Here is a 26,810-nt window from a genome sequence, read left to right on the forward strand (position 1 = left end):
AACTTGATAATTTTTTAAATACATAAAAAAGGGCAGTCCGGTGCACTAAAGCTCCTGCTATGCGCGAGGTTTCGAGAAGGGCCTGACCACAGGGGTCTATTGTACGCAGCCTTATCTTGCATTTTTGTTAGAGGCTATTTCCAAGGCTCGAACCCGTGACCTCCTAGTCACATGACAACAACTTTACCAACATAAAAAACTAAAATCAGTAAATATATAATTAAAAAACTAAAAATAATAACATATAATTAAAATGTCAAACTTGATAATAATTTAAAAAACTAAATTTGATAAATATATAATTAAGGTATTATTTTAGACCTATTCTAAAGTTTTGAAATGATGTCTTCTAAAGGATGTGTCAAAAAGTTAATAATAAGATGATAAGTTGTCTAAGGTACATAGAATAGAAGTTGGGGATTGTGAGAACTTCAAAGTCGTCGGTCGTCAATCAAATTCCAATCTCTATGCCTGAAGTGGAAAAAAGAGAGACGCCTTTCCCTCCATTAGGCATTACGAAAACATCATAGTTAACACACTCGGCAGGAGACAAATCTCCCTTATAAGCATAGATATAGTCGCCTACATCTTGAAAAATACTAATGTCAAAATTTTTAGGTCAGTGCCAAAATTTCCTTCTTTTTTTCAACTTTAATCGCTCTTCGTGAACCGATTTTCTCTTTGGTTTAAAGAATTGTTGATTAGGGTCAAGTTTCAGTGAGTTTCGCTATTCTCATGGTATTCTTTCCTCTTCTTCCTATCTTGACGGATGCTACTTACTTATTACCCTTCATGATTCTGAGGAATGTTGTTATCCAATTACTTACTTACATGTCTGTAATTGATTTCTCATAGGGCCAAGGCGTGAGGTCTTTACTCTTGATTTGCTGGAGCTTTCTTCATCTTTTCCTTTTCCAAAAAGATTATGTCGTATCACCTTTTACTATGTCATACTCATGGTTCCTGGCCTGTTAATTCTTCAGTAATACGGGTTAACATTTCCCACCAAGTTTGTAGGATAAAAAGATTTTAGGGCTTCTTAAACTTTGCAGTTACTCATAAAAGGGCCCTGGAGTTATTTTGGTAAAACTTTCTATAGCTTAATGCCTTGTCAGACCAAACTGAAAGATTTGGATACAAAAAACTAAAAGCTTAATGCCTAACTAGCTTTTTGAATAATTGACTTCAATTGCCATATATTAGCCATTCTTTGTAAACCTACTTGGTCCATGATATTGGTTCAGGCCATAATTTTGAAATTGTGGTTTACTTTTGCCCGAAGTAGGCGTAGGATAGCTGTATATAAGGTACAACTTGTAGTTTCTTGATGACGCAAAAACAAATGTTGAAGCTTTCCAAACCTACTAATTCAGGTACTTGATTTGCTTATTTGATGTGGTCTACGTATGTCATCACATATGGTCTCTATGCAATTGGGAGTCTCATGTGGGAGTCAAGGTTGAATCTTTGTTAAAGATCTTGAAAATGTGCTTCATGCATAAAATATTGTCTCTTTCTCCCTTCATGAGTTAGTGGTTTAAATTTAAGTAGGTAAAACAAAAAAAATTAATGTTGTTTGTGTCGGCATGATTACAAACATGCTGGCTGAAAGCAGACAATTGAATGGTCTAAATATCGGTTGCTTCTACTATGGCCTTCTTCAGCCGCCTTGCCACCTTCATATCAAGAACCCCTATTCCACAAGTAGGAGGAGACTTGGAGGGTTGGGAACCCCAACAAGAAACCTCTCACCTTGCTTAACTTTCTTACTATCAGTTGTCGTATAAGAAGAAAATAAGGAATTTGGGTAACCTGAGAGAAAGCTTCAGTCTGCAGACAGACCTATTAGATACCAGTGAAGCAGCATAGGCTAATATATTAATTCATCCTATTGCATATTTATGGATGTTGAAATAATTTGTCCAATTGCTTGAATATGAACTTAAATTATCGTTTCATAGATTATAGGAGTTTGTTTGTACAAGCCTAAACTTAAATTATCGTTTCATAGATTATTGGAGTTTGTCTGTACAAGCATAAACTTCAGTTCTCCTACTGAGGTTTCTGCTTTAAAAACTTCATTACTTGTTGTTATTACCTTTTAAATTTTCTTTTTGCAATTATGTTACTTGTAAAGGATGTATCAAAAACATGAGTGCTTTTCTTAGTTGTGGTAGTGGGTTCTTTCATCAGATAATTTCTTTAGTAAGACATACAGAATTGGATTGATAGACAAGCCAATATGCATACTGAAAAAGACTTGTTTATTATGATTGTTAGGTAAATTAAATGAATGCTTGCTAGTTGAACTTGGTTTCGTAGCTATTGAGCATGATCTTGTAATGTAAGCCCATAAACTCCTCTTAGGGGTCAATTTTTGAGAATCTATATACTATTTTGTGTTTAAAACTACGTTTGGTGTATTTATTTCTTTTGGTTAATTGTTTTTTCTCTGCATCCAGTTTCACTTCTGTACATATTAAGCATAATAGAAAAGGTGGACTACGTCAATGAATTCGAAACAAGGTCTGACTTTTTTTTTTTGGGTCTTTCTGAAGTGGATGGGTGGGTTTAGCTGGTACAGTGTGATGATATTAACTTGTTAGGGTATGACATGACTTTAGGACTTAGGAGTGTGAAGTTTATGACTTGGATGCCGGAATGCAGGTTTGGTGATTCATGCCAGTCGGATGAGCAAGATATGCGGAAGATGGGGGCTTTGCCTCCTCGTTCCCTTTTGCCTATGCATGATGCTCATGAAAAACTTATCTCTAATTGGATTTTCTTTTCTCTAACTGGGTGTTATATCCAAAGATGTGATGTTAGAACTTGCTTACACTAAGTATACCATCAGTGGATTGTGATTTGGCTCTTACTGTTCTCTCTTGTTGATATGTTTCTTAATGTCCTCTTTGGCAATCCAATGGATTGATATTAACATTTATTTACTTTTAGAACTCAGTAATTTGGGGATGCTAGTATTTCTTTGATCATTTTATCCTTTGGTTGATGATGCAATATATATGTGGTGGCTTCTGGCAAGATTATCTTGTTGTTGTCAATCCTTTTTTCTATGATACATTTAGATCCAATGAACATGGTAGGTAACATGTCAGTGAGCCAACTTTAACTTTCCCCCTTCCAATTCAAGAATTTGAGTATCTGACTTATCTTTATGATTAAGCAGTTTCAATTTTATTTTATGGCGTTGTTGTTGTTTTAAAGATAATTCAAATCTTAGTATGAAAGGAACCTGGAAGGGTGACTGAGTTGATTGAGCAAGTGATCTCCCATCTCAATCAAGCTCGTCGCACGGGTCTTGCCTAGTGCGGTTTACCTCTCTTGTGTGGTTTGTTGGCTATTATATTGGAGCGGGCTTAACCTTGTGTGCACTCGAAGGGTAGCGGCGGTTTCCTTGTCAACAAAAAACAAACCTTAGTATAAAAGGAATCTGAACTTTCTCTCCTGTTAGACTCACCTGTCCTCATACTCACCAAGATTCAATTGTCTCATCTTTTCTTGAGTAGTGGTACTAAATGTTATAAACCTTGTTCTTATCCCTTCTTTCTGCAGGTAGTCAATTCTTTCCATGGGGAGTTTGATATATCTTCTTCTATAAGCTAGAATCACTGGTATCTGGTGCTCAAAATGAATGGCTACAGCTTGTTGGAGCATACTCTTCAGAATATACTTCGCTCTATCAATCCCTTGGAGGAGGATTGGTCTATGCGATTTCAACTCATTCACGAACTTCGAACCGTGGTTGAAAGCATAGAAATCTTGAGAGGTAATTCAAAGTGGTGATGCTTCTTTATACTTCCCGATTCAGTGGAACTTTGGTGGTTAGGGTACTTATTTTTCACTTATAGAGATGAGCTTCTTGATTTTCCAATCAATTAAATATGACGTAAAAATATTGTGGGTTGGCATGTAGAGGTGTTTCTACGTACTGAAACTCAATGGACGGTGTTTTCCTTGTAATTTAATTTTGGAATAGAAATGGTTCTTCTCAGACCATATTTCGACCTTTTATGACTACAGCTCATTTTGAGGGTAAAGCGGTTTAGTCCTATCCTTTTGAATCAGATAATACTATCCTTACTTCTCCTTACTTTGTGTTGGATCTATAGGAATTCCTTCCAACCAAGAGGGAGTGAATTTGGATATATTATTGAAATGGCTTGCTCTATCTATAAATCTTTTGCATCATAAGTTGGATAATTCGATGGATAGGAATGAACTTTAGGATGCAGTTCAAGTTAAAGATAAGTTCAATTGGATGGACAACTCTATTTAGCCTTCTGAATTTCTTCTTACCTGTAAACTAGATGCTAATTTAGTGAAGCTCTGAGTTCTTCTAGAATTACCCTTCTTTGGCTTGTCTTGGTATGTTAAAGGTGAAGACTTGGATACTGTTTCGGTTAACAAGTGCAAAGCTTACTGTTCTCAGCTTCTGCTCTTTGACCAGGGGCAACTGTAGAGCCATTCGGATCTTTTGTATCAAATCTTTTTACAAGATGGGGAGATCTTGATATTTCCATAGAGTTGCCCAATGGATCCTATATCTCATCTGCTGGGAAGAAGTACAAACTAAGTCTACTAGGGGATGTACTAAAAGCTCTGAGAGCTAAAGGTATGATCTCATGATTAATGCCCTTTGATTTGCTTTAACAGATTCTTTCTTTATTGCTGACATCTTTATTATGAAAAATTTCCATTTGTAACAAGGATCAATGGTCAAATAGCTTGAATTTTTTTGATGAAAATTAAATATACTCACAATCATTTTGGGGGACCGGATATATTTTTAAGGGTTGCTGAAATAGAAGATAAATAATAGGAGGTTTTCTTTGGTGTATGGGAAAGTGCTTAGAACTGTTAAATAAGGAAAACTGCTGCCGTGTCATTGAAAACGAGCTGAAAGAATGATAACAAATGATTCTGAGGTCTTCTATTCAGATATCAATTTTAGTTATTTAGCAACTCCTGAAGGAAAATTCCAATGCTTCCTGAAACTGGATATCAATTTGCAGCCCTCTTTTTTCAAAATGAGTATTGACCGAAAATCAAATAGCTTTGTCAGATGTTTTAGTATCTTTTCCAGTTGCCAGTTGTTATTTTGTAAATAGCATTATTTCTCTCGAGGGTTGAAGGGGATATAGATGTTCTTATTTTATTACCCAACCTTGTTATAATAGGACCCAACCATGTTTACAACAAGATAAGCACTATGTTAGTATGCAGGATTGGAGATCAGTAGCTATCATCCATTTTTCTGCATATGATTGTCAGAGATGCATTGTAGTACTTGAGATCACGTCTTTCACTGTTTTCCTTATTAGCTCATGGTAACTTATGTTCTCAAATTAAGTTCTGGATCTTGTCCGAAGAATCTTACCGTTTTTACAATTTAACATGAGATATCATTATGTCATGGAATGCCTTCGAATATTCATCAATTCAGCATTAACAGCCTTAGTAGTAGGGTTCTGAATAAGATGTAGCATTTTGTGACTTAAGTTACCTTATTATATAAAATTGGGATTATATTAGAGATGCACTCATCAAAACAAAGCAGCAGCAGCAACAGCATAAGAAAAGGGATTGTGGAAAGGATGTTTGCTCAGACTAGAAGCCTCAAACACGACTTGTTATATTCAAGTGTGTTAATAATTGTCCGAGCGAAACCTAGTTCTTTTTGTCTTTCTTCTTGATTGTAATTTCGTTTAATAGATGGCGCTGCTAGCATTTTTGGGAAAAGCCGTAGAAATCTTCACTCATGTTTTTTTCTTGATTTTGAGAGTGTGTTGGTCTCATTCATTGATAGCACTACATCACAGGTGGATGCCAAAAGCTGCAATTTATTACCAATGCAAGAGTTCCAATCTTGAAGTTTCAGGGCAATTTCAATATTTCTTGTGATATATCAATCAATAATTTGAGCGGTCAAATGAAGTCCAAGATATTATATTGGATCAACCTGATTGATGGACGATTTCGTGATATGGTCTTACTGGTATGCTCTCATAACGGAGACAATTAGGCTACCTTTGAATAATGTGACTCAGTTTGTTGATTTTCTCCTCTTTGTGCAGGTGAAAGAATGGGCTAAGGCACATAATATCAATGATTCTAAGACTGGAACTTTGAACTCGTATTCTCTAAGCTTGTTAGTTGTCTTCCACTTTCAGGTAACTTTCTGTTGCATTTGTTTTAGTAAAGCAGTTTTTAGTTTAGCATCCCAAAAATATTGAAGAGCATGTGTCCTATTGTTATAGGGTACTCTGGATCACAGTATAGACATGCAGTTCATCTAAAGCAAATACATGATATGTAGATCCCTTTTTACCAAGAGGATAGAAGGAAAGAGGAAAAAAGAGACGAGCATTTTTTATATGGTTTTATCATTATTAGCTTTTACATTTTTGTAATTAAAAAAATAAGGAAGCATTAGGAAGAAGAGAATAGAAAAGAAGTGGATTTACAATGAGAAGTAGGGACTGAGGAAATACCTATTGGAGATGGGTGATTTTCAGGGAAAACAGTTCAGAAGAGTCAACCCCATCTAATGATCGGCTCAGAAGTAAGTGAATATTGAAATAAGAAAGAAAGGCATGGAAAAAAAGAAAAGAAAACGTAGATGATGTAGTAAGTGAATATTGAAATAAGAAAGATAGGCATGGAAAAAAAGAAAAGAAAATGTAGATGTTTTCTTGTCACGTCTCGATTTCAGAGGTCATGATGACACCTGCTACAGCCCACCAGTAGGTAAACCTAACCCATAGCCCAAAATCAGAGACAACAGGCTATCAAGCGGAAGATAACCAAAAATAAGCAAGACACCAATAACAGTAAGAAGAAAGAGAAACCAACAGAAATATATACAAAGAACCATCCTCAAGACCTGACTGATATAATCAAAATAAGAGTACAAGACTTTTACAAATTCAAATATAAGTAGACTGTCCCTAAAGCAAAGTAAAGACTAGTCCTGCCCAAAGTAGATGGAAATTGGCAACTCCGAACGCCAGGAGCTCACCAAATCTCCGAATCCGAAGTTGCTCTACACTAAATCCAAAACAATGGTGATAACCCATACTATGATATATAGGGAGCAGAGGTGTAGTATCAGTATCAAACGAATGGTACTCAATGACATAGGCCGACTGAGCTCCACATATAAAACAATTATAAACAACATGAAAATAAGGAAGTACAACATAAGTAACTATACAGGGAGATATAATATGCTAGGACAAGTAATGAGAATGAAGAAATAGAATCACACGGAGTAAAGGAGTTGAGTCAAGGAACATACCTGGAATCGCAAGTCCAACAACCTACTCCCAACAAGGCAGTACAACAAGAGTCAATTAAACAAGGGCAGAATGCCGACGACCACTGCTAACCACATAACTACCTAAAGACTAAACCAACTCATCCTCATAGGGAGTACCAACAACAAGTCTAGAATAAGCCACTTAGTTAACCAACTACCAATGCAACACAAGGTAAGCACAAATATAATCAAACAATAATCAATCGGACGCCCATACCCCCAGAAGGTACAAACAACAAACATAACCTAACCGATCCCCATAAAACCGTCAGATGCCAAACAACAATCAATTCTACTGTGATATGCAATGCATATGAATGCAAGTTTGTAGTAAAATCGAAGCACCATCAGTAACCGGTGTCAACTGTAACCAAGTGTATAGACCCACCCGACGCTTGGCCTGTCAGGTAGGGCCCATGCAACTCCCTCATTTGGTATATAGTGGTACTCATGGCCAGAGGAGCCCATAGGGAACGCGGAAAGTCCGTATACACTGCCTGGGCCTAAACCACAAGTCCTCTTCGTCATGGTACCGGAGGAATGAGTAGCCAAACCATGTAGGAAAGGGCAACAATGCGCCGGCTGATCAAGTAAAAATTGAGCACATCCCAGATTCCTCAAATATTCCAAGTAGAAAAGGAGCACCTCTTTGACGCCTCAAATATCTCAAAAGAATTAGTTTACCAAGTGATGCAGGTGGTACGACTCCCATTAAAACTAGTTTAAACTAGTTAAAAGTGTGAAAATAGTCTTTCTCAATAATCTTGGTGAAAATCCAATGCATGCATCGGGACCGTACCAAAAAAACATGCAATATGAAAACCAAATGCAATGAATGCCATCACCAACATCCAAACAAGGCACACACAATCAGGAGTACAATACCAATCCTACCACGCTACCAAGGCGGAGGGAACTAATTTGGAATCCAATCGCTCCTCGAACACAGCCTCAGGCCCAACAATATAACAACAACTCAAACGCATCACAAGCTTACTGCTAATCATAATTGAAGGGAACAAGAAGCGCCTCAGAATCAAATACAACAACAACAACAACAACAACCCAGTGAAATCCCACAACATGGGGTCTGGGGAGGGTAGAATGTACGCAGACCTTACTCCTACCAAGTTAGGACGGCTGTTTCCTGGAGACTCTCGGCTCAGTAAAAGCATAAATGCATAAAAAATGTTAGATAAGAATAGAAAATTAAAAGTTTTATGAGAAAAAAAAAACAAACAAATAACGAATAGATAACAAATAAATACAAATAAATAAATACAAATAACAAATAACGATTAAATAAATAATGAAAGCGTCACAGGTAAAATTGAGTAATCAAAGCATAGAAAGTAATAAATAATAACAGAAATAACAGAAATCAGAATCAAATATGGGGAGAAAACTCAAAGGATGATGCCTTGCTCCAACATGCTACTCCAGCTCAGAACTGGCCCAACTAAGCCAAACCTATGGCTACGATGAGCCACTAAGGTCTCAGGCACTAGCACAAGATACACAATTCGAAACTAGCCCTACAAAAAGCCATACTTAGCTACAAGGGCAATAAAACACCTTCTAATGCTCAAACCTAGCCTAAGGGCGCCAATATCAACCCTAATAAAGGATAAACACGCTGAGTCTTACCACAAGCCTAAACTAAGGATTTCATGAGACTACGCTAGTCTAAGGCTCAACCGGAACCAAGAAAGCAGAATAGAAGGAGGCAACTCTAATGCTCGGCAATTACCAACTTAAATCACATGTAATTTATACCAAGAAGTTTCTAATAAATCTCAGTCAAAGTGGGAGACTGTAACTACCGCGAAGCCGATTACACTCGCTCTAAATCCATCAAATTGAAGCTTCGCCTTTTCGAATCACCTCCAATCGCCTTCATGCTATCAAAATATTGACCAAATGTAAATACAGACGTTTAGACACCAAATTCGCAATAATCAGAGATGGACCCAAAATTGGGTCTAAAACGAGATTGTGGGCCCCCGCGCCAGAAATTTCAAAATCAACTTCGTGAAAAAGTCCATTTTACCTCCCTGAACTTGTGTCCCAAAATGAAACACAATTCAGGGTTCAAAATAGCAGAAAATCAACTCATGCAATAAAAGCTCCATTAAAGCTAAATGAGGGTTGGGCAGCCCCTTCAAGGTGGAAATTACCTCAAATGAGTCGTCCCGACAATCTCCAAGCACTCAAATGCATAGCCACGAACTTTCTGAATGCGTTGGACTTCGAATCACCCGAAACAGTCTCCTAGCTCGAGATATTGAGGTTTGAAGTTGGAGAGAATAACTGAAAAATGAGTCTTGATCTTAATTAAAAGACCAGACCTAAGCCTTCTCCCTGAACGTGGCCAGCCCACCATGCGAACGCGGAGGCCATCGCGCTAAGGCTCCGTGAACGTGTCTGGTCTCGTGCGAACGAGAAGTGAAAGGCTGCTAGCCTCTCGCCAACGCAACCACGGGCCTTGCGAACGTGGGGTTTGGGCGACAAGGCTCCGCGAATGCCGCCCCCAGAGTGAGTGAGCGCGAAGGGCATTTTGGCCTTGCACCAGTTGAGTTGCATCGTCTGGTTTTGGCTAGTGCCAAGGTCTTCGACGGAGTGCTCGAAATTCTTTCAGAACCCAGTGTGCACAAACGAACTATGCTAACCCACCAAATTTGGTGTTTCAGACTCAACGGTGGTGTCAAAATTTCCAACCAAGTTTGTATCGACAAAAAGTGGGTCCTACGTCCAAGCGTCGTTTTAAGTCAAATTCCACAAGGGAGCTCGAAATGAGATCAAAAGCCTCGAGATTCGCACAGAAGGTCGTTCCAGACTAAACTTGATGTTTCAGAGCTAACCGCGAGGAAATTCTCATCCAAGCATGTTTACCAAGGATGCTAACCGAGGTCAAACTTAGGCCAAAGATTAAAAGCTAAAAGGCTAATGGCAAAAACTCGCACGGAAAGCCTCGGGATTTGAGCTGACCATGCCACTATCCTAAATTGATTCTTTCGGAGCTGATGAAGTTGTCCGAATTCTATTTTGAGGCCGTTTTCCTGGAGTTCTAATTGAAATCGACCGTTCAAACTCCAAGAGCTCCAAAACACATAAATGCGCATAAAACCAAAATGACTGACCAGGCGATCGAACCTCAGTCCTAGCAAGTTATAAATGACTTGGGGTCAAGACAAGACAACTCTAAATGCTAAAAAGATCGGAAAACGGAGGAGCTGACCTGGAGGGTCATTACATTTTTGGATGTCTAATTTTCAACCTTGCTGGACACCAACTTATCTGGACTGTGCTTGTTTGACTTAACTTATTTTAAGCACCTTATAAGTTGAAAATAACTTATAAACTAGAAAAAAATAAGTTGGGGTAGTCCAACTTATTGTTTTTGGCTTATAAGCTGTTTTCAGCTTATAAGCTGCTTAAGATAAGCTTAAACCAAACAGACCTAATTATTTTTTTGAGCTTATTTTAAGAAAATGACTTTAAGTTGGCTAGACAAACACTCAAAAAAACTAAAAACAACTTATAAGTAACTTATAAGTCAATCCAAACGGGCTCTTATTCTTACAATGTTGTTGGTCATGTTCCCTTTTTTTAAGACTCTTGCAGTTCTATTAAAATTACTCTCATCTCATTTGTATAAGGCGGTTTTCCTTCTGGTTTTTGGCTAGCCTACTGAGTTTTGAAGACATGTCTACCTAATAGTAGATCCTTTTTTACCAATAGGACAGAAGGAAAAAGAGAAACAACGAGACAAGTTTTTTATATGGTTTTATCATTATTAGCTTTTACATTTTTTGAAATATAAAAAAATAAGGAAGCATTAGGAAGGAGTTATTTATTATCGGGAAGAAGAGAATAGAAAAGAAATGGACTTCCAATGAGCAGTAGGCACTGAGGAATACCTATTGGAGATGGGTAATTTTCAGGGAAAATAGTTCAGAAGAGTCAACCCCATCTAATGATTGGCTCATAAGTATGTGAATATTGAAATAAGAAAGATAGGCATGAAAAAAAAGAAAAGAAAAGGTAGATGATGTTTTCTGGATCTCTAATTGTCAACCATGGTGAATACCAACTTATCTGAACTTTGTTCTTACAATGTTGTTGGTCATGTTCCCTTTTTTTATGATGCTTGCAGTTCTATTAAAATTACTCTCATCTCATTTGTAAATAACGGTTTCCCTTCTGGTCTTAGCTAGCCTACTGATTTTTGCAGACATGTCTACCTGCATTGTTACCACCTCTTAAAGAAATATATCCAGGAAATATGGTTGATGATCTTACAGGTACTTAAATGATTGTTTGAATATGCTGATCCATCTTTCTGTGTCAAATTTACTGTTATGTTGTTGGGGCATGAGCTCTTTACATCTGATAACTGTATAGTGGACTGGTTCTCTGTCCAAGGAAATCAGGTGGCATTTTCCTTTTTCCAAAAGTTGCAAGATTTGTTTCTACTAATATCTTTGTGTAAGTTTTATCAAAAGATTTTTGCAGTTCCCTTTCTTTCAAAAAAACTGTTCTGGAGAAGCCGTTGTAGGATGTTTTTCCAAAAAAATGTTCGTCCCACTCACGAATCCTCAAAAAGATTGTCAGTAGCACACATTTTCTTTTTTTCTGAAATTTGTTACAAACTTCCAATGGTTTCCTTAAATTCAAAGCTACTGAGTGAAAAATTTCGTCAATTAAGTATACAACTTCTCAACTGAGTTAAGATTAAGAATGGCAATACTTAGCCATCGGGAAGGAGATGAAAGGAGGGAGGTTGGCAAAATAAAAAAAGTGAGGGATTTAAAGAGTTTGAAGTATTCTATCAACTATGAATTAGAAGGGAAGTTTGTTTGCAATGGTTCCTTAATAATTTGAAGATGCAAAGTGAAAATTCTCATCAATTTTAGTATACAACTCTTCATCTGAGATATATTAAGAATGGAAATAATCAGCAGCTGGAAGGAGATGAGAGGAGGGGAGGGTAAAACAAAAAAGTGAGGCTTCTAAAGATTTTGAATTACTTTATCAATTATGAATCACCAGGGAAGCAGAGGGAAGGAGGAGGTGGAGGAGGGGTGGGGGTATAAGGTGTTAGCCTGTTGGAGGTTAAGATAATTTTTTTCTTTTCCAAATTCGGCCATATGACAAGCTTTTTTCATGGAGAAGACATCAAAAGCATGTTGCCAAATAAATATTATTAAGCATGAGGCCTTGTGAGGATGATGAATGACCCATATAAAGGACTATCAAGGTGGGTTGAAGGAGTGAAGATCATTGCTAATTTTCTGCACCAAACCAAAAATGGAAGAAATTCCAGAGTTCATGATTAGAAGCTTAGGGTAGGAAGATTGGTGAGAAATGATATGGTTCCTGTTAGGGAGGTGAGTTGGGGACAGATTGTGGTGTTATTTGAGAGGCAGTTGAAATTCCGACACATGAGAAAGAGGGGAAGTTCTCCATTGCCTCAGAATTGTTAAAATCTCGGAAATACAAACTAAATGGGATATTGTGGAAATTTATGAGCCAGTAGGAATGGGTCAAAAAACACGCTTTAGGAAGAGATCTCTTGGCTGATGTTGTTATGTGAGGTACCATAGATGTTAAGAGGGGATTTCAGTCCTATAATATTATCGGAGTGATAGGTTTGACATGTTAGTAAGACTGACCCCTTCTCTCCCAGGCACATATCCCTAGGCTTCTTTCTTAGAGGTCCCTTCTGGGCCTCTATTCCCCTTTTCCGACGATATCAGATCACTAGAGTCCACTTTTCCTACCTTCTTTAACTCTTTTGCACCGCTCCAGTTACTCTCTTTCAATGGATAACAAACTTTATTTTGGATTTGGGGGAAATCTTATAATATTTCTATGTATTCATCAGATTCAGTACTTTGGTTCGATTGGGTGGAGAATTCCAGGAATTCTATTTAGAAGGTTACCTCTGAGTAAAGGAGCCTTTTTGTGGCTATGTAGAAGAATGAGGTATGCATCAGAAAACAGGGGGAAGAACTTTAAATCGTGGAGATGCAGAGATCTCTCTACTTACATTTATTGTTCTCAAAAGTTCAACAAGTATGGGAGGTTCCTTTCCGTTATTATAGTTAAGGACACAACATAGTTGTGATCATCATTCTAGATAGTTCTTTTAATGAGGGATGGGGTTTGGTGGCTACAAAGATTGAGGAATGTATTACAGTGAAAACTAGCACTCAAAAACAACAACAACAACCTAGTGAAATCCCACAACATGGGGTCTGGGGAGGGTAGAATGTACGCAGACCTTACTCCTACCAAGGTAGGACGGCTGTTTCCTGGAGACCCTCGGCTCAGTAAAAGCATAAATGCATAAAAAAATGTTAGATAAGAATAGAAAATTAAAAGCTTTATGAGAAAAACAACAAACAAATAACGAATAGATAACAAATAAATACAAATAAATAAATACAAATAACAAATAACGATTAAATAAATAATGAAAGCGTCACAGGTAAAATTGAGTAATCAAAGCATAGAAAGTAATAAATAATAACAGAAATAACAGAAATCAGAAGTCAAAGCGCAAGAGATCGTAATGCACTACTACGCCTATGAATAGAGAAGAATAAGGAGACTATGAACTAGCCTTCTACCCTAATGTGGGTCCTCCACACCCTCCTATCTAAGGTCATGTTCTCCGTAAGCTGTAACTGCGTCATGTCCTGTCTAATCACCTCTCCCCAATACTTCTTCGGCCTACCCCTACCTCTTCTGTAACCATCCATGGCCAGCCTCTCACACCTCCGCACTGGGGCATCTGTGTCTCTCCTCTTCACATGTCCATACCATCTCAGTCGCATTTCCCGCATCTTGTATTCCACCGAGGCCACTCCTACCTTGTCCCGAATAGCCTCATTTCTAATCCTGTTGCTCCTGGTGTGCCCACACATCCATCTCAGCATTCTCATCTCAGCAACTTTCATCTTCTGAATGTGAGAAGTCTTAACTAGCCAACACTCCGCCCCATACAGTATAGCCGGTCTAACCACCACTTTGTAGAACTTGCCCTTAAGTTTTGGTGGCACATTCTTGTCACATAGCACTCCGGAAGCGAGCCTCCATTTCATCCACCCTACCCCAATACGATGTGTGACATCATCGTCAATCTCCCCGCTGCCTTGCATGATAGACCCAAGATACTTGCAACTACTTCTCTTTTGGATGGCCTGAGCACCAAGCCTAACTTCAACGCCAATCTCCTGAGGTGTCTCACTGAACTTGTACTCTAAGTACTCTGTCTTTGTCCTACTCAACTTAAACCCTTTAGACTCCAAGGTATGTCTCCAATCCTCCAGCTTAGCGTTAACTCCGCGGCGAGTCTCATCGATCAGGACTATGTCATCCGCAAAAAGCATACACCATGGCACCGCACCTTGAATTTGTCGCGTCAATCCATCTATCACCAAGGCAAATAAAAAAGGACTAAGAGCTGATCCTTGATGCAACCCCATCACCACTGGGAAGTGCTCTGAGTCCCCTCCTACTGTCCTTACCCTGGTTTTGGCTCCCTCGTACATGTCCTTGATCACCCTAATGTATGCCATAGGTACACCTTTAGCCTCCAAACATGTCCATAGTATTTCTCTTGGGACTTTATTATAAGCCTTTTCTAGGTCGATGAATACCATATGCAAGTCCCTCTTCCTCTCCCTATGCTGCTCCACCAGTCTCCTCATAAGATGGATGGCTTCTGTAGTTGAGCGTCCCGGCATAAATCCAAACTGGTTCTCTGAAATAGACACGTCTCTCCTCACCCTCATCTGTACCACTCTTTCCCACAGTTTCATAGTATGGCTTAGTAGCTTAATATCTCTATAGTTGTTGCAACTCTGGATATCCCCTTTGTTTTTATATAGAGGGATCATTATGCTCGACCTCCAATCTTCGGGCATCGTTGCCGTTTTAAAGATGACATTAAATAACCTAGTTAACCACTCCAAACCTACCGAGCTCATGCTCTTCCAAAATTCCCCAGAAATCTCGTCAGGTCCGGTTGCTCTTCCCCAGCGCATCCTACGAACGACACTCTTAACCTCCTCGACCTTAATACTCCTGCAATACCCAAAATCGCAATGCCTCCCTGTATGTTCTAAATCTCCCAACACAAAGTCTCTGTCCCCTTCCTCATTCAAGAGTTTATGGAAATAGGACTGCCATCTCTGTTTAATGAGGGTCTCGTCTACCAATACTTTTCCATGCTCGTCCTTAATGCACTTCACTTGGTCCACATCGCGTGCCTTTCTCTCCCGCGCCCTGGCTAGCCTGAACAATTTTCTATCCCCACCTTTCTCTTCTAGTTCAGCATAAAGGCGTTCAAAAGCTGTTGTTTTTGCCGTCGAAACCGCCGACTTCGCCTCTTTTCTCGCTATCTTATAAAGTTCCCTATTCGTCCACTTCTCCACCTCATCTGTGCTTTCTATCAACTTTGCATACGTCATCTTCTTTGCTTCCACCTTTTCTTGCACTTCTCCATTCCACCACCAGTCTCCTCCATGACGACTACGACTACCAGTCGAGACTCCCAACACTTCCCTTGCCACAGTCCTAATACAACTAGCCGTCCTATCCCACATACTGGTCGCATCCCCATTACTATCCCAGGCCCCCATGGCCTTCAACTTCTCTCCCATCCCCGACCCTCTTATTCCTCATCATCTTGATCCTAAATCCATCACCAAAAGCTTATGTCGGGTTGTAAGGTTGTCTATCGGAATGACCTTACAGTCTTTGCACAGACCTCTATCGACCTTCCTCAGGAGTAAAAAGTCTATCTGAGTCTTAGCCACCGAACTATGGAATGTTACCAAGTGGTCTTCCTTCTTTGGGAAACTCGAATTGGCTATGACTAACCCAAAAGCTCTTGCGAATTCCAAAAGTGAAAGGCCTCCTACATTTCTGACCCCGTAGCCAAAGCCTCCATGCACATCATCATACCCTCCTGAAATAGACCCGATGTGCCCATTGAAATCCCCTCCCACGAAAAGCTTCTCAGTAGGTGGTATACCTCCCACTAACTCGTCCAAATCCTCCCAAAAGCGCCTCTTATCCTCCTCTCTTAAGCCCGCTTGTGGCGCATAAGCACTAATAATGTTGAATGTGCTCCCTTCAACGACCACCTTAATCGACATCATCCTATCGTTGACTCTCCTAACCTCCACTACCTGATCCCTTAGATCATTGTCTACTTAAATGCCTATCCCATTCCTATATTTTGATCTACATGAAAACCAAAGCTTATACTCGTCTACCTCCTTAGCTTTAGTACCTACCCATTTGGTCTCTTGGACACAAGCTATATTAATCTTTCTCTTCTTTAGAATCTTAACTAGCTCTATGGATTTGCCCGTTAACGTTCCAATGTTCCAAGAACCAACTCTCAGTCTAGACGCTCCTTTAACCCACTTACCCCTCCTTACCCTCGTCTCCGACCCCGTCCCTGAATGAGAACATGACCTTAATCTACCATAACTATCTAAAGCCACGAAAATATGTAGGAATTAATAAATTATTCAAAAATCTAAAGTTAGCAAAATGCAACGATAAGTGTATGAACAAAAATATAGATAAACCGGAGGTACCAACTCCAGTTGAAAAGAACCTGATTCACGCCGGAAACACTGTTCACGCCGGAAACACTGTTCACGCCGGAAACACTGTTCACGCCGGAAACACTATTCACGCCGGAAACACTGTTCACGCCGGAAAATGGAAAACCGCGAGACGAAGCTGGAAATCAATAGATCTAGGCCAAATCTGAACAGATCTGGAGGTATTCGTTGGAAAACAAGCAAAAGGAAAGAAAAAGAAAAAGAAAGAAGAAGAAGAAGTAGTTCCGGATCCGGATCTGAAAGTTCTGGAAGGTTCCGCCTCGATTATCACTTGGGAATCTTGAAATTGCCTGGTGCATTTATTAGGAATGGAGGTACAATAGAACAACTATTAAAGGAGAAGAGCACCTTCAAAGTTGCTCTTATTAAGAGCAAGTGGACTTTAAAGGAACCTGAGGTTGTACTTGTGAAGACCCAACTTTCTGTGAAAACTCAAGAGAGTGATAAAGATATTTTGTGCGAATGTCTAGTTGGTCGATTCAATGGTGGGGATGAAGTTCCAACTCGCAATGATGTGAGAAGAAGGGGTCAGCAAACCTAGAAAGGGACTCAGAATATTCGTGTGTGTGACATGAATGGTTTTCAGTTTCTCTTCGAGTTCCAATTGAGGAAAGCAACTGAACACATTCTTATGGGCTACTGAGGAAGCAAAGGGGCCATCTAACACATGATTGGTGATCTCCGATAAAGGGTTCCTTTTCGATCCAAACCAAGTTTGATTGGTTTTGGATCAGAGTACATGGTCTTCCTCTGCACCTCTGGTCCACAAGATTCTTGGAAGAGATAGGTGATAAATGTGGAGGTTGGTTGGAAAATGAAGAATTAACAGAACTTAAGAACCACCTGCACTGGGCTCGCATTCAGGTTAAGGGTTCGAGGGAGACAATTTTTACAACACCATAGAATCCTTGAAGGTAGAGAGAAGCATCTCATTGATCCTACTGACATCAAGGAGGCCATCAAAGAGTTTCTATGAAAATTTGTACGAGGAGACAAGTTTGGAGGCCAGAATTATAGTTGCAGGGGGTAACTTGTATTAATGAGGATGAGAAGGAAAAGTTACATAAATAAATTGAGAAGTTTCAATGCAACCTTTGTAGCTCTCATCCCCAAGAAAGCAAGTGCTTCTGAATTGGAGGACTTCAGACCTATAAGTCTTATCACATGAATATACAAAGTGTTAGCAAAATATTAACTGATAGACTAAAAAAGGTGGTGGAAGTTGGTTCAACAAGCATCAGATGGCTTTCATTAAAAGGAGACAAATGATGGATGCTGCACTTATAGCAAAACTTACAACTGTAGTATAGCTTGTTCACCCTAATCATAAGATCCTCTTTTGTTTTAGGCCTCATTTGTTTTCATTAAATTTAGACGTCTGAATCAGAATGCATATCTGAATGATTAAGATGTTTCTCTAAATCTGAATACTGGATGATTAAGACTGTTTAATTTTCAACATCTGAATGTACATAATTTGTTTATATGTATATAATAAATATGGGGAAAAGACATAAATTTCCATCCGAAGTTGTACCGAAAAGTCAGTTATACACTTAAACTATCATGATGACCTATTACACACCTAAACTACCTAACATTGAAATTATTACGCTCCCGAACACATAACACCACTCTCATAGTATGTAGTGTATTACATTCGCTGCCATGTGGTGCCACGTCAGTGCCATGTCATTGCCACATTATCGCCACGTTAGAAATTATATTTTTTTATATTTTGTTTCTTTTCTTTTCTTTATTTATTAACTTTTTTTTATTAACTATATTTTATACTAATTGACTCCTAATTAATTATTAACTATTCATCCGATTTTTTATATTTTTTTCTTTTCTTTTCTTTATTAATTAACTTTTCTTTTATTAACTATATTTTATACTAATTAGCTCCTAATTAATTATAAACCTCCCATTCTATTTTTTTTTCTTTATTAATTAACTTTTCTTTTATTAACTATATTTTATACTAATTAACTTCTAATTAATTATTAACTATCCACCCGATTTTTTATATTTTTTTCTTTGTTAATTAACTTTTCTTTTATTAACTATAGAGAAAATAGCCAATGCCCCCCTAACGTATTAGCCAATTCTCAACTACACACCTATACTTCATGAGGGTCCTATTACCCCCCTAAACATTTTAAAAGTGCAATATATACCCCCTTAAAAATTCATACCCAAATTTGTTTTACATAGTGATCTATAAGTGTCTGCCACGTAATATTTTTTTTCTTTTAATAAAATAATTATTAGTCTTTTTCTTTTATTCTATTTCTCTTTCATATTCTTTTTGCTTTTCTTTTTCAGCCCTTTCTTCTTTTCTTTGACATTTCAAAGGTTTTCATTACAATGAAATTTCAAGTTTCATTTGTGACTAACCCTTTTTTTCTCAATCTTGGGGTGAATTATCTTTCCCGATAATTTCTAACTTTTGTATACCATTGTTTTAATCTAAAGCATTTGGACCTTTCACATAATTACTTTGTGGGTCTCATATTATTGGGTATTCATAGGCTTCAAAAACTCCAGTTTCTTAATCTGGGTGAAAATAATTTCACCAAGATATTTCATCGGTAATCAAAAATTTAATGGAGCTGTAGAACTTGTACCTGCATATAAACTTATTTTTCCGACATAAATTGATAACTTAGCCAATCTTGAGCATTCAAATCTCGCGTTTAATGGATTTTCTCCGATGATAATATCGCCGGAGTTTGGAAAACTGAAAAAATATGAAGTATATTTGGATGAGGGATACAAATTTGATCGATGAAATTCTTGGAAGTTTCGAGGATTTTTAAAGTTTTGAGCATATTGATTTGGCTTAAGATATTTCATATGAATTGTTTAAGTTGAAGAATTTGATGTTGATGTATTATTGTATTTGTACATTACTCAATTTTCGGATATGTTTTGAATTTGGTTCTCTTCAATTTTGTGCGTTTTTGCTTCTTGTAGTCGAAATAGTGAAAATTTAATTGTAAAAAGTGCTAAATTTTAGTTTGATACTTTCTTACTTTTGTTTTCTCAACTGGGTTTCCTCTATATTGTTTCTTTTGTGTTCTTCGGATTTATGAACCTTTAGCAATGAAAAAGTGTTAATTTTAATTTGATTCCATGTTACTTGTAATTTTCACAAATGAAGTTGATATTTTTTGACAAAAGGAAAAAATGGAGATAGTTTTAGAGGTAACTGAATAGTGAGGTGAATCCATGCTATTTTCCGGTAGCTTAAATCTCTCAAAGTGTTGAAGAGAAGAAGAAAGAAAGTAAAATAACAAGAGAAATAAGAGTAAAAGGTAGTATAAATAAATTTAAAAAATCAGAAAATTAAAAAGAAAAAGGGAATACTTATAAAATTAAAGTTTTAATAATTTTTTTTGGTCTCTCACTCTCTTTGAGAAGGTGAAATATACTTTCTTTGCCACCTCAGCATGTAGGGAGCAAATAATTTCACTACAAAATAGTCCAAGGCGGTAATAGGACTGATGTGGAGTATAAGTGTGTAGTTGAGAATTGCCTAATAGATTAAGTGAACATTTGTCTATTTTCTCTTAACTATACTTTATACTAATTAACTCCTAATTAATTATTAACCACCCATTTGACCCCTCACCCCCAAAACTCCAATCCTCTTCTCCACCAAAATGGGGAGAATAATTCTTTTTCTTCTTAATGGATTTTGAAAGAAAAAAATCAAGATTCAAAATGGGGAGTAAATAGAGGTGGGTGTAAAGAAGAAAAGGGTAAGTAGATGTGAAAAAGAAAGGACGTGGGGGTGGGGTGATTTTGTTTTTTTAATTGTTTTACTTTAATGAGTTTTGAAAGAAAAAAAATCAAGATTCAAAATGGGAGTAAATAGAGATGGGTGTGAAGAAGAGGAGGGTAGATGGATGTGAAGAAGAAGAGGGTAGGTGGGTGTGAAGAAGAAAGGATGTGGGGGTGGGGTGATTTTGTTTTTTTAATTTTTTTTTACTTTACAGAATTTCTGACGAGTTGCTCCCTTTTTTTGCCACGTCAGTTGTAGAGGGGTAATAATTTCACTTTTAGGTAATTTAGGTGTGTAATAAGTCGCCATGATAGTTTAAGTGTGTAATTGACTTTTCGGTACAATTTTAGGGGGGAATTTATGCCTTTTCTCAATAAATATATAACTCAAATAAACAACAATAACAACATACCCAGTGTAATCCCACAAATGGGGTCAGGGGAGGGTAGGATGTACGCAGACCTTACCACTACCTCATGGAGATAGAGAGGCTGTTTCCGAAAGACCTTCGACTCAAAAGTCATAGTCCCAAGTAAAATAGAAAAATAATATATATAGCATAATGGCACAAAAAACGAAAAGCGATGTAAATTTTACATGACAAGAACAATATTAATAGCAAAATAATGTGATAATGTGATAGTCAAAGGCAATAACAACACAACTATAAAGACACGCCTAGACCTACGACCACCCTACACGGCACACGGTCAGATACCATTCTATCCCTGCTAGCCATTTCACACTAAACCGGCACTTATAACTCAAATAAAAATTAATTAAATATTTTAAAAAATAAAATAAAATAAATTGATTATATTATAAAAAAATGAAACACTTACGTTTGCCAATGATGGTGGGGATAATGTGTAGTGGTGGTGGTGATAGTAATAGTTGTTGTTTGTGGTTAGTAATGATGATGGTGATAGTTATGACGATGGAGGTGGTTGGTGTTGTGGTTGACTGTCATAATGGTGGTGATTGATAGTGGTGAAGTTGGTTGATCTTAGTAGTTGGTAGTATTGATGGTGGTGGAGGAAGAATGTGTGGTGTTTGATGATATGTTTGTGGAAGTTGGCGGTGCTGCTGGTTATGATGATGGAGGTGGTTGATAGAAGAGATTGACCGCAATGGTGGTGTGACTGATAATAGTGGTGGAGTTGGTGGCGGCGGTGGTGGTGGTGTCCGAAGAATGGTAGTAGTTGTCGGCTGTGCTAGTTATGATGACGAAGTTTGTTGGTAGTAGGAATTAATTATAGTGGAGGTAGTGGTTGATAGTGGTGGTGGAGGTGGCGGTGACTATAGAGACGTGGGTGGTTGCGGCGACAATTGATATAATTATAACGATGGAGGAGATAAGTGCAGTAGCAACTGACAATAGTGGTTAGCAACGATGGTGATTGTGATGGCATAGGTGGTTGGCTGTAGATGACGGTAATGGTGGTTGACAATGGTGGTTATGACATAAGTGGTTAGTGATGATGGCGGATGATGTGGATAGAGTGCTGATGAATATTATCCACACAAGATTACTGAATACCTCTTAATGATATTAAAACTCTGTTCTAGATCTTAATGATTTAGGCTTATTCAAACCACTTTTAAGTGCCTAAATCTTAATGAAAACAAATGCACAAATGCACTTAATGGTCTAATGTCTGAATCATGCCATTAAGTGCAAACAAATGAGGCTTTAGCCATAAGACTGTATCTCCGTTATTCAAAGCCAAAATTTCTCCAAACAATCGGTTCTCATATTATTGAATTATATCTGTACGCAATACCTGGTTTGATGATAACATAGTTGTGAAAGTAATCGATTCGTCAAACCCATCACAGTCTAAACAATTCCATAGTTGTAGTTGAAATTCGTTGCTAACTTTGTACTAGTAAAATACCCTGAGCTTACTAATTTTTCTTCACATCTTTCAGTGTCTTTATTAGTACCAAGAACCCTTAGAGAACACATTGCCATGTATTACAAGTCTAAATCATGACTTTCTTCTACCATAGAAGGATCTTTGCCTGTTCTGAGTCAATTCTAAGCAGTTTTATTAGATGCTGGCCTTACCTTAGGCCGATTCCGCCCGCTAATCCCAAGTCAGATAGTTTCGTTTCATCGAGCCAAAGCTACTGAGTCAGAAACTGATATCCTATTCCATACAAATCTTCATTTGTCATGCTTCACCCACTATTCCAACAATCATATCCTTAAGCCAAATATGTTGCAAACAACTGATCACTCCAAAAGCTTCCTATATCATATGCATACATCCTTCATACCTTACTAAACATCTGTGTAACCCCTTGTAACAGTCTGTGTAGCTTCCAACCACAAGGTAGTATCAATTCTGCTCAAAATCCTTAATAAACCTGTATAAATGTAAGTCTTTCCGGTAATACATCTGTAAGCTACCTGGCATAACATGAATAATGCAACCTAGCGTAAAATGCACAATTTCCCACATATTGTTGATAGTTATTGTTAAAAAGTCCCACATCGATAGATGGATGAGAAATTGGTCTCCTTATATGAACTTGGACAAACCTCCCCTCGTGAGCTAACTTTTGGGGTTGAGTTAGGCGCAATTGCCATATCTTTACATGGTATAAGAGCTAGGCCCATCCTAATTTGTTGTTCATCGATGTTGGTCCCCTATTTAAAAGTGTTCACTTTCCAGTTGAGGTCTGGGCGTGCGGGGGAGTGTTAAAAAGTCCCACATTGGTAGAGGAATGGGAAATTGGTCTCCTTATATGGACTTGGACAGACCCCTATTCCTATTCTAAGTAGGATTGTATATACCCATTCCTATTTATCTCATGAACTAGCTTTTGGGGTGGAGTTAGGTCCAGGTGCCATATCTTTACATTTGAGAAATATTGGAGAAAGTATTATTGAATTGTGTCTCTACATTATTATACAGAAATCCTATTTATAAACACTACAATACAATCCTTTACCAAGTAGGATACTCTTTACTATTTCTATTCCTATTATTGTTATTCATATTCCTATTCCTATTATTATTATTCATATTCCTATTCCTATTCTAAGTAGGATTGTATATACCCATTTCTATTCTAACACTACCCCTCAAGCTAGTGCATATAAGTCATATGTACCTAACTTGTTGCAAATGTAATTAATGCGAGGATTGATGAGGGGCTTGGTGAGATATCTGCAAGTTGATCACTCGACTTCACAAAATTGACAGTCAATCATAATGTGCTTGGTCTTCTCATGAAATACTGGATTTGATGCATAATGTCGATAAAACATAGATTGATAAATTCTTGAATTACAGTGTTGAACTTTCCAAACCAAGCTTGAGAAGACTGTTTCAAACCATAGATTGACTTACATAATCGACATACAAGACTACCAGACTACCCCTAAGCAACAAAACTAGGTGGTTGCTCCATGTAGACTTCTTCAAAGTGCAGCGGTCGCCGAAAGGTGTTCAAAATCTGATATAAAATATATGGATCGTCTTGGAATTAATAGATGAGTCAACATTAAACAAGAAAGTCACAGAAAAATTGGTCGGACATACTTATGCGTTGGAGTGTTAGATTTGATGGCTGAAAGTGTTCACAATCTGAGAAATAAAATTATATGGGTAGGGTCAGAATGATGGCACGATCTTACTGAGAAAGAAAATTATATGGGTAGGGAATGATGACACGACCCTACTAGAAAATAAAAATTATACGGGTAGGTTGGAGTGATGGCACGAACCTACACAAATAAGAAAGTAGTCACCGAAAAGATGGCACGATGCTACGCAAATTGGATATGAAAAAAGTAGTCACTGGAAAGATGACACGGTGCTACACAAATCGGATATGAGAAAGTAGTCACTAGAAAGATGGTACAGTGCTACAAAAATAAGATTTGAGAAAGTAGTCATCAGAATGATGCTTGGTGCTACATACATAAATCAGATATGAGAAAGTAGTCTGAAAAAATGCACGGTATTGTGCAAATTAAATATGAAAAAAGTAGTCACTGGAAAGATGTACGGTGCTACGCAAATTAGATATAAAAAATAGTCACTGAAAAGATACACGGTGACCCAATTTTTGCTAACATAATCATTAGCCAAACGCGCGGCATATGTGGGTAATAGCCGTCTGCTGGCAGTGGAAACTCTTTGATTCTCTACCAAGATCATAGAGGTTCTGATACAATGTGAGAAATATTGGAAAATAATATTATTGAATTGTGTCTCTACATTATTACATAGACACCCTTTTTAGACACTACAGTACAATCCTTTACCAAGTAGGATACTATTTACTATTTCTGTTTTTCTTACTATTGACAGTGTTCAGCACCTTCTCCGAGAAGAACCTTTTTTACATTGTTCATCACTCAACACAAATTTTTCTACTCAAAACGATTCACACTCCGTTCTACTGCACCGACAATTTTTTTTCCATCTTCTTCACCGATCCAACTGAACGCCGCTGAGCCTCTCGTTGGAACCTCTAGCCGCCGTCACCTTCGTCGTGACACTGTTGGTCAGCAGTCGCCGTGGACGTCTTCGCTAAAACTTGGAGATTTCTTCGTCTTCAAGAAAGGTTTGTTACAACAAGGAATAGATCTGTTCAGATCTGGCTAGATCTATTGATTTTCGGCGACACCCAGTGATTTTCCGATTTTCGGCGTGAACAGGTTTCCGGCGTGAACAGTGTTCCAACGTGAACAGTATTCCGGCGTGAACAGTATTCCCGGCGTGAACAAGTTTTTTTCAACTGGAGTTGGTACCTCCGGTTCCATATATTCTTTGTTCATACGCTTGTCGTTATATTTTGCTGACTTTAATCATTGAATACTTTATTAGATCATACGCATTTTCGTGGCTTTGGATAGTGATGGTAGACTAGGGTCATGTTCTCATTCAGGGTCGGGGACGAGGGTAAGGAGGGGTAAGTAGGTTAAAGGAGCGTCTAGACTGAGAGTAGGTTCTTGGAACATTGGCACGTTAACGGGAAAATCCATAGAGCTAGTTAAGATTCTTAAGAAAAGGAAGATTAATATAGCTTGTGTCCAAGAGACCAAATGGGTAGGTACTAAAGCTAAGGAGGTAGACGGGTATAAGCTTTGGTTCTCTGATAGATCGAAGTATAGGAATGGGGTAGGCATTTTAGTAGACAGTGATTTAAGGGATCAGGTGGTGGAGGTTAGGAGAATCACTGATAGGATGATGTTGATTAAGGTGGTCGTTGAAGGGAACCACTTTGAACATTATTAGTGCTTATGCACCGCAAGAAGGCTTAGCCGAGGAGGAGAAGAGGCGCATTTGGGAGGATTTGGACGAGTTAGTGGGAAGCATACCACATACTGAGAAGCTTTTCGTGGGAGGGGATTTCAATGGGCACATCGGGTCTATTTCGGGAGGGTATGATGATGTACATGGAGGCTTTGGCTTCGGGGACAGAAATGGAGGGGTCTCACTTTTGGAGTTCGCAAGAGCTTTTGGGTTGGTGATAGCCAATTTGAGTTTCCCAAAAAAGGAGGAACACTTGGTAACCTTCCGTAGTTCGGTGGCTAAGACTCAGATAGACTTTTTACTCCTTAGGAAGGATGATAAAGGTCTGCAAAGACTGTAAGGTCATTCCAATAGACAACCTTACAACCCGACATAAGCTCTTGGTGATGGATTTAGGGATCAAGATGACGAGGAAGAAGAGGGTTGGGGATGAACGACCAAGGATCAGATGGGGGAGTTTGACCACGGCTAGTGCCCTGGAGATGGGAGAGAAATTGAAGGACATGGAGGCCTGGGATAGTAGTGGGGATGTGACCAGTATGTGGGATAGGACGGCTAGTTGTATTAGAGTTGTAGCAAGGGAAGTGTTGGGAGTCTCGATTGGTAGTCGTAGTCGACATCGAGGGGATTGGTGGTAGAATGGAGAAGTGCAAGGGAAGGTGGAAGCAAAGAAGATGGCGTACGCAAAGTTGATAGAACGCACAGATGAGGTGGAGCAGTGGACGAATAAGGAACTTTATAAGATAGCGAGGAAG

General features: G+C 38.2%; 1 protein-coding gene across 2 annotated transcripts in view; it reads left to right on the top strand.

Moving 5' to 3' along the window:
- The first annotated feature begins 399 nt into the window (after positions 1 to 399).
- The window catches only part of LOC129900568 (protein HESO1), a 42,629-nt gene continuing 16,218 nt past the window's right edge, over positions 400 to 26,810 (top strand). Inside the window, exons 1-6 of one of the 2 annotated variants that reach the window (XM_055975569.1) lie at positions 400 to 618; positions 3,574 to 3,787; positions 4,469 to 4,633; positions 5,841 to 6,016; positions 6,096 to 6,191; positions 11,574 to 11,643. In XM_055975569.1, coding sequence (XP_055831544.1) covers positions 3,649 to 3,787; positions 4,469 to 4,633; positions 5,841 to 6,016; positions 6,096 to 6,191; positions 11,574 to 11,643 — 646 coding nt within the window. In that variant the 5' untranslated portion in view covers positions 400 to 618; positions 3,574 to 3,648. Of the gene's footprint in view, positions 739 to 3,573; positions 3,788 to 4,468; positions 4,634 to 5,840; positions 6,017 to 6,095; positions 6,192 to 11,573; positions 11,644 to 26,810 lie in introns of both variants that reach the window. The other variant, XM_055975570.1, reaches the window with a different exon arrangement.

Source organism: Solanum dulcamara, chromosome 8 (assembly GCF_947179165.1).
Source record: "Solanum dulcamara chromosome 8, daSolDulc1.2, whole genome shotgun sequence".
In the NCBI taxonomy this organism is placed as follows: domain Eukaryota; kingdom Viridiplantae; phylum Streptophyta; class Magnoliopsida; order Solanales; family Solanaceae; genus Solanum; species Solanum dulcamara.